At 45.4% G+C, this 13,556-nt stretch overlaps 1 protein-coding gene across 2 annotated transcripts in view; it reads left to right on the plus strand.

The window, feature by feature from the left end:
• Prtg (protogenin) overlaps nucleotides 1-13,556 on the plus strand; it is a 109,638-nt gene that overhangs the window by 83,736 nt on the left and 12,346 nt on the right. For both annotated transcript variants that reach the window (XM_087562204.1, NM_001037651.2), the window contains 6 exon segments: nucleotides 2,160-2,255; nucleotides 3,221-3,407; nucleotides 3,624-3,751; nucleotides 5,673-5,843; nucleotides 12,055-12,237; nucleotides 13,296-13,416. In XM_087562204.1, coding sequence (XP_087418330.1) covers nucleotides 2,160-2,255; nucleotides 3,221-3,407; nucleotides 3,624-3,751; nucleotides 5,673-5,843; nucleotides 12,055-12,237; nucleotides 13,296-13,416 — 886 coding nt within the window.

The raw sequence follows: 13,556 nt of genomic DNA on the forward strand, positions 1-13,556 counted from the left end.
TAACTGCAGCAGGGCTGTGACAGCCCAGGTAGCCATTTGTAAACAGCATCCTAGTGGGAGCTTCCTCTCTGCCTCGCCACCTGAGGGGGTAGTCTGCAGAACTCAGGTTTAGGACTTGAACTGTTTTATGGGGTCCGGGTCTAGTCTCAGTGTTTGCTTCTGTTTCAAATGTGAGTTCTCCACGCTGAATTTATTAGTCTGTGCTCTCCCTTCTGTCCCTAAAGGAGCTTTATGTTTTTCTCTTTAGCTGATAAATCTCATTGCCTGGTAACTCTCAGGGGTGTGTGTGTGTGTGTGTGTGTGTGTGTGTGTGTGTGTGTGTGCGCGCGCGCGCATGCGTGTGCGTTTTCTGCTTTGAAATTGGTTGAAAGAGACAATTTTTTGGAAGATGTATTTATGTAAGCTTAGAGGCTCCATGCTTTATCATAGATTCATGGTCTAGACTGAGAGTGGGAGTGTATTCCTTTAAATACTGCACTTGGGAGGCTGAGATGGGAGAATTGTGGGTTCAAGGCCAGCATGAGCTTCTTAATCAGGCCACCTCAAAGGGGGACAGAGTGGGGCACACATACCTATCCACGAATTCCCAGTTTTCAGATCCGCTCTATATGGCCCTGCGCCTCCTCCTTACCACTTTTGTGCATAGCTTATAAAATAGCTTATAAACCGGGAATAAAGTGCACCTGAAAGGAAGTCCTTTCTTTGTTGTTGTTGTTTTTGATGAGGGGACTCTTTTCCCATCTTTCGGTTATTTACTTGGGTATTTTTGTTGTGACTTTATTTTTGTTTTGTTGTTGTTGTTTTCTGGTTTTTAGAGACAAGGTCTCTTTGTAGTTCCAATTGTCCTAAAACTCCCTTTGTAGACCAGGCTAGCCTTGAACTTACAGAGATGTTTTCTATTTTGAGGCAGTGTTTTCTGTCCTACGTGGATGGATCCCGGGGATTGCAAGCTCCTTTACCCATTAAGCCTTCTTGCCTGACCAGAGCATCTTTTAAAATGTATTAGAGTATATTTATCAGTTTCTAAATTCTAAAATATATTTATCAGTAGAGATGTAAAATTTTAAACATTACTTTGGAATTTCACAGATGTATTGTTTTTTTTTCCCCCAAGTTTTAAGTGCTTGAATTCACTATGGATTCATTTTCAAGATTTTTTTTACTTCCTTTTTACTTTGTGCCCTCGAGGTAGCTATGAACTTCTCAACTGTCCGCTATGAGTGAGAACGTGTTTCATTTGCTTAAGGAAAAATGAAAAATATTCATGAGTGTGGGCTGGGTTTCATGTTGATGTTGTAGTAGCTAACTAACACCAGTAGAGGGTGCTCCAGCTCACCTCTCTTGAATTATATATGGAATTGAAGCTGAAAGTTTCTTGGAGACTCACTTAGAAATACTCAGAGGTTCTACAGAAGGGCGTTTGTTTCAATGTTCTTAACTCTGAGGGAAGAAATGCTACTCTCGAATATAATCGTCTCCTCAAAACATGTCTGCATAAAATAACTTTTGGGGATCCACGATGGAGGGGGAAACTGAGGCAGGACCGGATAGAACTCCAAGCCAGCCTGGACTGTGTGGGGAATTTAAATCTAACCTGGGGTACATAATGAATTTGAAGTTAACCTGGGCCAGACCCTGTCCTTAAAAATGTAAATGAAGAAGGCCAGTGGGGTGGCTTGGCAGGTGAAGGTGCTTGTTACCAAGCCTGGTGAAATGGGTTCCCAGAACCCAGAGAGGCAGGAGACATCCTGACTCTCAAAGGGGTGTGTGTGTGTGTGTGTGTGTGTGTGTGTGTGTGTGTGTGTGTGTGTAACATGGACATACGGACATACAAAATGAAGAAGTGAAAATGCAATTTAAAAATTTTAAAGGAAAATAAAGATAAAAGATGTAATGAAAATTTGGTTATTTGAGGAGGAGTGTTTGTGGTTGTTTGAAACTGGGTTGAATGCATTAACTTTGAGGATAATTAGTCCCAGTGGCCGTGTTGCTGCAGATAGTGAGCAGGAAGAGCCTTGGGATGAGGGGAAAGAAAGGTTCATTGTTGTGAGAACTGTCATGTCTTTGAAGGGTGTTCATCCCAAACCTACACTTCTGCTGGGGTTTCTGCTCACAGCCAGAGGGCTGATCCGAATTATTGCTGCTGGTTTCCTTTCTAGACCCCAGAAGAAAATACCATGTGAGGCTACTGGCTTACAACAATCTGGAAGATGGCTACCAGGCCGACCAGACCGTCAGTACTCCCGGATGCGTGTGTGAGTGACAACCACACGGCTTTCCTCTGTGGCTCACAGCCCCCCACATACCCACCCACCCCTTGTTTGAAATTCAGTTTCCCTACTACTTGAAGACTAGGTGGGGGCTAATTTCTTTATATCCTTCAAGCTGCTGGGCACATCTTGAATTAGTGGCTACTCAGTAAAAGTGGGGTGTTTAAATTCTAAGTACCTTGTGCTCGCAAGCAGACGAACGGCAGAGATTAGCTGGGGAAAACGCGTGGGTCACCTGCACACCTATTTTCCCTTTGTCTGCTTCTCCCCTGAGGCCATTCGTTTCTAATTGCTTCTGTGTGTTGTGCTTCTGGCTCTGGCTTTCTCTGCCTGTGACTAGCACCTTGCTTTTCAATCTGCTTTGTTATTAGGGATTTTGGTGTGAGGGAGTAGCTTTTTTTTTTATTATTTTATTTTTTGAGATAGGATCTCACTGTATAGCCCTGGCTGTTCTGGAACTTGTTATGTAGACCAGGCTGGCCTTGAACTCAGAGATCTACCTGCCCCTGCCTTCTAAGATGATTAAAGGGATCTGCCACCACACAGGACTGTTTTTGTTTTGTTTTTCAAGACAGGTTCTCACTGGATAGCTCTGACTTTTCTGGAACTTACTATGTAGACCAGGCTGGCCTTGAACTCACATAGATCTGTGTACCTCTGCCATCCCAGGGGTGGGATTAAAGACCTGTGCTATCATGATTATCTAGAGCTATTTTTTTCAATAATCATTTAAGCATTTGATGCCTTATGCTAACTTTTATTAATTTGGATGAGTCAGAGATAGACCACTGTGACCACTATGGTTAGTTTGAGTGAGTCAGGGTTAGACCATTTAGAGACTGGTGGGAGAAAACCATCAGATCCACCTACAGTAGAACCCTCTCCTACTTACACTGATCTTATCTACAGCACTAACCCTTGCAGTAAATTCATGTTGCATTTCTCCATAGCTGTCCGTGACCGCATGGTCCCTCCGCCACCGCCACCCCACCATCTGTACGCGAAGGCTAATACCTCCTCTTCTATCTTCCTGCACTGGAGGAGGCCTGCGTTCACCACCGCCCAAGTCATTAACTACACCATCCGCTGTAACCCCGTTGGCCTGCAGAACGCCTCTCTGGTTCTCTACCTGCAAACGTATGTAGCTTGTCTTTGTGGGTTTTTTCCCTTCAAGGTCCTGGCTGCTCAAGCTTCTTACGGACCTGGGCTCAGCATGGGCTTCAGCTGAGAGCACTGATTTCAGAGCCGATAATGTAAAATGTCTGGAGTTCCAACTCAGTTCTGAAAACTGTTCTTCACTGACTACTGGAAATATGTTACCGGTGTTAACAACCCCCTTAATCCTCACTACAGATCAGAAACCCACATGCTGGTTCAAGGACTAGAACCAAACACCAAGTATGAGTTCGCTGTCCGACTGCACGTGGATCAGCTCTCCAGTCCCTGGAGTCCCGTGGTCTACCACACCACACTGCCGGAAGGTAGAGCCTGCAGCTTCCCTCAGGGGCTTATCCTTTGGATTTTATGGTTCATTTTATTGTTGTTGTTGTGTCTTGTTTTTGTTTTTTCCTTTATTAAAGATTTATTTATTTTATGTATTTGAGTACACTGTAGCTGTCTTCAGACACACCAGAAGAGGGCATCAGATTTCATTACAGATGGCTGTGAGCCACCATGTGGTTGCTGGGAATTGAACTCAGGACCTCTGGAAGAGCAGTCAGTGCTGTTAACCACTGAGCCATCTCTCCAGCCCCCTTGTTAATATTCTTTTAATGACAGGTCTTACTATGTAGCCCTGACTGTCCTGAAACTTGGTTTGTAGACCAGGCTGGCCTCAAACTCATAGAGATCTGTCTGCTCCAAGGCCTCCTGAGTGCTGGGATTACAGGTGTGTGCTACCACTCCTGTCTTTAACAAACCAAAACCAGGGGTTGGGGATTTAGCTCAGTTGTAGAGCGCTTGCCTAGGAAGCGCAAGGCCCTGGGTTCGGTCCCCAGCTCCGGAAAAAAAAAAGAACCAAAAAAAAAAAAAAAAAAAAAAACCAAAACCAACAAATCAATCAATAAAACCAAAGCTACTTTCAGGATACATTTTAAAGTATATGTGTCACTTAGAATAAACATAGGGGTGACACGTGCCTGCCACTGCACACTTGAGAGGCAGAGGCAGGAGACTTAGAAATTGAAGTTTATCTTCATCTCCATAAGGCGGCAGGGGCAACCCGAGATTAGAAGAACGGAAGTCCATATGCCACTTTGAGAGCAGCACTGTCCCAAACACTGACCAGCGGATTGGTGCTTCTTTGTTTTGCTACATTTTGAATTTTTTCAATATATTTAAGGCTTTTTTTTTTTCCTTCTAGGAAAACTAAAAGCAAGTGAATTTTAAGTTCTGTCCCTCTGGGGCTCCTCTCTAATTTTTTTTTTTCACTCAATCATGACGCTTAAGCCTCAGCCTTAGCTCACTGAAAATGGAAGAAGCTTGGTTATGTTCTTGGGAACTCACCTCACAACCCCTTTTCCTTCCCGTGGTGCTGTGTCCAGTGCCATGCATGAGTCAGTGCTGACTCCTGGCCCCACTGCCCCTGGGTCTGCTGTGCTTTTGACAATATTCTACAAAAGCACAGTGCCAGACCCATCTGACCCTTCACACTCTGAGCGTTCATTAAACATGGGTCAGCCGATGTTCTGGGATCTCACTGATGTTCACTGGCAAAATTATTTTTAGAGTCTGTTCTATAAGCACAGTGATTCCTGGTGTCTTGGGAAATTAATGCTTTAGTCTCAAGAGCATCTGCTTCGAGCCTTCTGGATAAGGTTATTGTAAACATTTTAGTAGAGGCTGCAGTTCAGAGTCAGTACCTATGGGAACTTAATGGATGACAAAATAATTGTCCCTCCCCTTCCCTCTCCGTGTCAGGAAGTCTTCCTAATGGCCTCACTCGCTAGGCAAGTACCCTACTGCTGTAAACCACTCTAATCTGTAGTTTAACAGTAATATTTCAAAGGTCCTAAAAACCTTATCCTGCAGACCCCCCGGTACACACCCATCTAGAGTCCCCCCTCTTTATGATTTTTAAAAAAGAAGTGTTTTAAGCCTGAAAGTGAAATTAAGATTGGAGCTAGAGCTCAACGGGTAGAATGCTCGGTGACCGCCCAGCATGCACAAAGCCCTTAGGTCTATCCCAGCACCTCATAAACCTGGCAGAATGGCATACACCTGACCCCGGCTCCCAGGAGGTAGAGGCAGAAAGGCCAGTCTCAGCTATTTCCTTTTAGCACAGTGAACCTCAAAAATGCCGTCGTTTCCGGTTGTTCAGACTCCTCTATCTGTCAGCCAGCACTGGGGTGATTATAGCCCCTCTAATCCTGCTCACACACTGTCACTCTCGTGTTCCCGCAGCACCCACAGGCCCCCCAGTGGGGGTGAAGGTGACGCTGATAGAAGATGACACTGCCCTTGTCTCTTGGAAACCCCCAGATGGCCCAGAGACAGTGGTGACGCGCTACACCATCTTGTATGCGTCCAGGAAGGCCTGGATCGCCGGCGAGTGGCAGGTCCTACATCGAGAAGGTGAGTGTGAACAATTATTGAGGATGATGACAGTAAGTTACCAGTGTCCCCGGGGAGACGAAGGGAACTGATACGGAGTCCGCACTGAATTTGTGTTGGTATGTAGGAAGTAATAAATTGTTCCTGAGTTTTCAGTTCTGTTCAGAGGGCGTTGGCAAGGCAGCTGTCCACGTAATTTAATTACTTTATTTATTGTATGTGTGTGAGCGCAGACATGCATGTGCCTTAGTGCGTATACTAAGGTCAGGGGACGGCTTTCAGGAGTTGGTTCCTGCCTTCCACATTGTTCTCGCTTGGTTTCGCTTCTGCATGCTTCAAGATAGCTGTCCTAAGAGCTTTCAGTCACTTCTGTGTCCACGTCCCATCTCTTGGTAGGAGTGCTGGAGTTTCAAATGCTGCAGCCACGTCCAGCCTTTGGCATAGGTTCCAGGTCGCCGGGGTTGCTCAGTAAGCCCCTCAGTAAGCCCCTTTGCCCATGGAGCCATCTTGCTGGCTGGCCCAAGCCTATCTCAAGGGGAAAAAAACAAAAACTTAGAGATTGTAATTTTTTCTTTCTTAAAAAATATTTTATTTATTTATTTTTATTTTATGTGCATTGATATTTTGCCTGAATACCTGTCTGTGTGAAAGTACTAGATTCCCTGGAACTGGTACAGTTGTGAGCTGTCATGTGGATGCTAGGAATTGAACCTGGGTCCTTTGGAAGAGCAGCCAGTGCCCTAACTACTGAGCCATCTCTCCAGCCCAATGCAACCCCACCTTTTTTCGTTTGGTTTTGTTTGGTTTTGTTCTTGGAGACAGGGTTTCTCTGTGTTGCCTTGGCTGTCCTGGAACTCGCTCTGTAGACCAAGCTAGCCCAAACTCCAACTTCCTCTGAGGTCCAACTTCCTCTGTCTCCCAAGTGCTGGGAATTAAAGGTGTATAGCGCCACCATCTAGCTTTTTTTTAAATTTCTAAATTTATTTTTAGTTATGTGTTCCTGTGGGTTTGTGCATATGGGTGCAGTTCTTCACATAGGCCAGAAGAGGGCAACAGATCTCTTAGAAATGGAGTTTTTGAGCCACCACATGGGGTGCTGGAAAAGGAGCCCAGGTCCTCTGCAAGAGCAGCCAGTGCTCTTAACTGCTGAGCTCTCTCTCCAACCTTGTGCTGGCTGGAGATCCATGTTTTCTGTTCTAATCAGCCCAGCCCTAATCAGCCACTGAGGAGATTTGATAGGATTTGGCAATTATGTCGCATTGTTGTCTCCTTCAACAGCTTCAGAGACCCCTCTAGAGGGTCAAGCAGTTGTCCCATTTTCTTATTGATTCGGTGAATCTTGGTTCTGAGGGGGGAGGGGGATCCTCTGTGGGGCTTGAGGATCAGACTTTGTTTATAGCATTTGGTAGCAAGCATCTTTAACCTCTTTGCCATTTTTCACGCTCTAGCATATGTTTTGTGTTAGATTTATTTACCTCTATTTCTATCTCTGTGTCTCTGCCACATGTGTCCTGTGCTTGCAGAGGCCAGGGGAGATGCTGAGTCCCCCGGGGCTGAAGTGGCAGGCAGTTGTTGACTGCCTGGCATGGGGTCTTCTAGAAGAGCAGCCTTTTTAACCTTTGAGGGTCTCCCTACCCCCTACCACAATTCTGTTTCAGTCTCTCATTTCCAAGATGGTTCATTCACACAACACTTGGACAAATGACAAATCTGATTTAACGAGGTGCCATGAATATTAATAAGGAGTGCCTTGAGCACGTAGCTTTAAATTCTTCCTTCTTACCTTCCCAAAAGGAAGCAGGAATTTCCTCTGCCAATTTTCAAATTGACCTGTTGAGGAGTTTAGGAAAGAGCTCAGAAATGAATATCTTACCTCATTTCTGGCTCCGTGGAGACGTGGGCGGTAATTGCAGGCTTTTGCATCTGTGCGAGCCTTCCTAACTACGTAATTGTGTGCAGGAGAACAGGATCTGGATGCCTCTTGGTGAGATTTTCAGGAACATTCTGTGAGAAGCTTTTGTCATGTGTTAAATGCAGAGAGCTTTCTTCATAGTTAATGCCCTGTTTCAGAAAGAACAAGTAAATGGTGTGAGGAAAAGCAATAGAGTCCCGTTTCTTTGAGAGAGAAAATGTGGAAGAATCAACCTACAATTACTCTAAAAGCAAGGAATGCAGCTTGGGATAGAGAAGAACTTAAAATGGAAAACTGTCTTTTGTGTCTGAACACAGCAGTTTTAGGATGGTGGGAGAATGCAAAACCAATAAGGATTTTGTCATGCCTGATAATATTTTGTTGTTGTTGTTGTTGTTGTTGTTGTTGTTGTTGTTTTTCAACACTGGGTTTCTCTGTGTAGCCCTGGCTGTGCTGGAACTCACTCTGTAGACCAGGATGGCTTTGAACTAAGAGATCTGCCCAGCAGATAATCTTTAATATGTACAAGTTGATACATATTTATGTTCATATTTAATAGCAACTAGACCAAGAATTTGAATTTTTTGAGAACTAAGATACATATGACAGTGGGCTGGCAAGATGGGCCATCAGGTGAAGGAACTTGTCACTAAAGATGGCCACTAGAACCCACAGGGCAGAAGGAGAGAGCAGTCCTCCAAGTTGACCTCTGACTCCCACCCACAAACCTCACGTGCTCATGGGGAAAGAATGGTACTCCATTTTCTTTTTGTGTATGTAAAACTGAAATCATAATGGACAGAAAGAGTGTGTATACATACACTGCGGATTCGCTTACAGAATCTAACTTAATTGGGCTTGCCTGGCATGAGTCCTCAGCACTGAATAAAACTAGTTACGGGAGTGCATGACTCTATCTCAGCCCTTGCGATGTGGAGGCAGGAGGATCAGGAGCTCAGGGTCAGCCTTGCCTACATATATGTCTGTACGAGGGTGTCAGATCTTGGAGTTACAGACAACTATGAGTTGCCATGTGGGTGCTGGGAATTGAACCTGGGACCTCTAGAAGAGCATTCAAGGCTCTTAACCAATGCGTCTCCAGCCCACCAAAACGTTTTTAATTAAATGAAAGTTTTGCTTCTGGTAGTGATAAGTTTTGCCGAGCATTTTGAAAGATTAAATATATTTAATGATAGAAGGGGAGCTTTATTTTTACCTCCACTTATGAAGAACTTGGATTGGTCCTCCGGCTAATTTTAACTTGTCACAGTACATCTTTGTTTTGTAATGCGTCTACCTACATCTAAGGCCCACAGTACAGACTTCCTGCTTCTAAGCTGGGCTTCCTGGTGTGTTTATTCAGCAGTTGCTTTACTCAAGTAACTCACACTCTCCTCGGGCCAACCTGAAACCCGAGAACAAGAAAACAACAAGTCCCGTTGGGGCTTCTGGCACTGCCACTGGTGGCTGGGCCAGTTCACACCGTGTGACCTGGCGAGTGGCCCCTGTACCAGGATCTCACCTGTAGGACTGCCCACGCATCCCTTGCTTATCGAGGTACACCCTAGTAAGTGCTCTGGGAAAGCCAGCCATGGCTTTGTGGTTGACTGCAGCACACCCCTGTGAGGTTTCTGGAGCTGCTGTAGGTCCCTCTGCATCCGGAGAAAAGAACACTCCCTCCCCACACCAGGAACGCTTGGCACATTGCTGCTGGGACAGCTTTATGGCTGACTTTGATGATTACCTTTGGAGAGGACAGATCTTAGGCACATAAGCACGGACATCTTTTTTTGTTATTTTGTCTTTTTTTTTTTTTTTTTTTTTTTTTTCCGGAGCTGAGGACCAAACCCAGGGCCTTGCGCTTGCTAGGCAAGCGCTCTACCACTGAGCTAAATCCCCAAACCCCATCTTTTTTTTATTTTTTATTTATTTATTTTTATTTATTTATTTTTTTTTTGGTTCTTTTTTTTTTCGGAGCTGGGGACCGAACCCAGGGCCTTGCGCTTCCTAGGTAAGCGCTCTACCACTGAGCTAAATCCCCAGCCCCCCCATCTTTTTTTAAACATTTTAATTTATTTAGCGTGTGTCTATGGGGTGGGGAGTGCACACCACAGTGGAAATTAGAGGGAGTTAGTTCTCCCACAATGTGGGTCCCGAGATCAAAGTCAGCTTGCCAGCCTTGGCGGCAGGGTTCTAACTGCTGAGAATCTTGCTGGCCTGGGTCTGGTCACCAAGCCTGAAGACCTGAGTTCAGTGCCTGCCACCCATGTGGTGGAAGAAGGGAAGATACTCCCAGCTGCCCTCTGAGCTCCACACCCATGCCAGTGGGAGCACAGCCACATACAAACAGCGCGTGCTCAACGGCAATGTAATGAAATGCCTTAAGAAGAGTTAACCTGTGAGGGATCGCCAGCCTCTGTGGTTCCCACGGAAACCTGTGTTTCCATTTTAGAAATGTAATCAGCTGCTAAAAGATACATTCGACATTTGGAAAATACTTGTGTTCTCTCTCATTTAAAATTTTTGTGTTTTTTTTTTTTTTTCTTTTTCTTGAAGATGGGGTTTCTCTATAGCCCTGGCTGTCCTGGAACTCATTTTGTAGACCAGGCTGGCCTCAAACTCACAGAGATTCACCTGCCTCTGCCTCTGCCTCTGCCTCTGCCTCTGCCTCTGCCTCTGCCTCTGCCTCTGCCTCTGCCTCTGCCTCTGCCTCTGCCTCTGCCTCTGCCCCTGCCCCTGCCCCTGCCCCTGCCCCTGCCCCTGCCCCTGCCCCTGCAGTGCTGTGTGACACCATACCCAGTTAAAATTACTTTTAAGGGGTTGGGGATTTAGCTCAGTGGTAAAGCGCTTGCCTAGCAAGCGCAAGGTCCTGGGTTCGGTCCCCAGCTCGGGGAGAAAAAAAAAATTACTTTTAATTGTGTGTATGTATGTGTATCTTTATGGGGACATGTGCATGTGAGTGCAGGAGCCTATAGAGACCAGAGGCTCTGAGCACCTGGAGCTGGAGTTAGAGTTGTGAGCCGCCTAGCATGGGTGCTGGGGTTTAGTCCTCTGCACAAGCAGTATATACTGTTAACTGCTGAGCCATGAGTGTCCCTTGGTGGTAGAGGGCTCGCTTAGCGTGCACAACATGAGTGTGAAGAATATGATCATCTAAAACAGCTGTTACCCCAAGCAGTTTAAACAATTACAATTGAGACAGAGAGACTAGCCCTACACTGGAATTCTCAAGTCTAATCATAACCATGGATCTGGGCACATTACTTGTGCCTTTTTCTGTGTGCACTGAAATGTCCATAATTAAGTGTTCTTAATGCCATGCATCTATAATATAAATAAACAGCATAGAAGAAGCCTACATACATTTTATATACGTTTATAAATTCAAACACAACTTTGTGCTGTGTTTCAGAGAGTTCCTTCTAAGGGCTGAGAGATGGCTCAGTAGTTAAGATAGACTGTTCTTCAGAAGATCTGAGTTTGGTGTCCAGAACCTGCATCAGAGCTGCTTATAACTGCCTGTAACTCAGGCTCTGGGGGAGCGGATGCCCCTTCTGGCATCTGTGGGCACTGCACTCATGCACCTACCCCATCTCCATGCACATGTACACATCGTTAAAAATAAAAGAAAACTAAGCAAACAAACGGCTCCAGATCGTAGAGATCATTATGGGATGTCTGTAATATGTATAGTACAATGTTAAATGAAAACTTTAAGACATGACAGTGCATTCAGCCAATATGTTTTGGGGGTGGGGAATGTAGCTCGGCAGTAAAGTGCTTGCTTAGCGTGCACAAGGACCTGGGTTCAATCCTAGCACCATACTGAACGAAATAAAAAAATATTATTATTATTATTATTATTGGAAAAGCAAACAATCAAAAATCTGTGCTCATTTGTACACATTCACATATAATTAAAATAGCAACAATGGAATTATCAGTGTATCTATATCTCTCTGTTTTCCCAGTGACCCACAATGAAAAGTTACTTCTATAATCAGGAAAGTGTGCTTCCATTTTTATTTATGTGTGTGTGCATGCCTCATGCTTGGGGGTGACTGGAGTCCAGAAGAGGGCATCAAATCCCTTGAGCTGGAGTTGCAGGTGATTGTGAACTGCCTGACGGAGGTGCCAAGAATTGAACTCAGGCCTCTGAAGGATCAGCAAACAGACTTAGTGACTGAGCCATCGCTCCGGTCTCCCTGGGAAAAATACTTTTAAAATGTATCCTCTTTAAAATTTAAAATACTTCTTAAGTGCAGGTTCATGTTTGTTTTGCCTAGCCGTAAACGTTTATTTAATTTGTGACGTTTCTAGGGGCAATAACCATGGCTCTGCTGGAAAACCTGGTGGCAGGAAACGTGTACATTGTCAAGATCTCAGCCTCCAACGAGGTGGGAGAAGGGCCCTTCTCAAATTCCGTGGAGCTGGCCGTCCTCCCCAAGGACGCTTCAGAATCGAACCAGAGGCCTAAGCGTTTGGATTCTTCTGATGCCAAAGGTCTGGACAGTGCCACGGTCGATGGCTTTTCCATTCCCTGAGACTTGATTTCAGACCCCATAGTCGCCACCCCCCTGAACCTGCACTTGGTGGAGTTGTAAGGCTGCAGGACTTAGAAGGCAGAGGGAAAATCACCTCAGAATGAACTTTCAGCTCCCAGACCACCGTGTTTCCAGTTGTTTCCCCAGCTGTGGAGCCACTGGGCTGGATGAGCTAAAGGCTTGTGGGTGGAGGCACCCTGGGAGGTTCCGAGGAAACCAACAGCAGAAGTGGCTGTGGTACTTAGGCTGGGAGGAGCCTGGCTTTCATTAAGAAAAACAGCTCTCCCAGACACAACGTGGTTTTTATCCAGAGAAACAGTTGGAACAGAGGGGGAAAAGTGGCTAAGCACCAGCTCTCACCCACTCCTCCCGGGTCCCCTGGGAGCCTCTGGAGTCCAGAGCTCTAGACACCTCATGCTGCTTTTCTCTGGAGAAGTGGAGAGCAGCTGTATCTAGTCTGAGAGCCACAGAATAGTCACTGGTTAATGTGGAGGAAGGCGAGAAGCAGAAGGTCAGAATTAAGAACAGGAGGAAGGTAACTGCAATAGGGTTGGGGGAGAGGAGAGGAGAGCAAGCACACTTGTCCTTGCTTGTCCTTGCTTGTCATTCACTGTGCTCAGGGACTGGAGAGATGAGTCATCAGGTAAGAGCGCTCACAGCCTTTGCAGGGGACCAGAGTTTGGTGCCCAGCTTCAGGGAGACCTGACACCACCTTCTGGTCTCTGTGGGAACTGCACACATGTGTGCATACACTCAGGCTAGACACAAATTAAAAATATAGTGAATCTTTAAAAGTAAATAAAATCTAGGTTAATGTTCATTATTCGATGATATAGTATCTTGATATTCAATATTGAGAAATGAGTTGACTTATGTGATTGATTTATAACTTTTCTGCTTAGATGTACTATCAAACTTTCCCTATGAGAAATTATAGAAAAGCAACCTATCTGAACTATGATATGTGGAATGTGTTTTTTTATTTCTTCTGGCTGAATAAACATGTTATCACTCTAGTTTATTCAGGCTATTACCACCTGGACCAAAAGTCAATGACCGGCATTGCAGTAGGCGTTGGCATAGCCTTGACCTGTATCCTCATCTGTGTTCTCATCTTGATATACCGAAGCAAAGCCAGGTGCGTGTCCCTTTGTAGACGCTGGTGCAGGGCCTGGGTGATGGCTCGCAGGTTAGTGTGAGGACCAAAGATCCCAGAACCTACAGTGAAGCCATGTGGGTATGGTGCCTGCCTTTCATCCCAGCTTTCCAGAGGCAAAG

This window comes from Rattus norvegicus, chromosome 8, assembly GCF_021556685.1.
Source record: "Rattus norvegicus strain SHRSP/BbbUtx chromosome 8, alternate assembly SHRSP_T2T, whole genome shotgun sequence".
Taxonomy (NCBI): Eukaryota; Metazoa; Chordata; class Mammalia; order Rodentia; family Muridae; genus Rattus; species Rattus norvegicus.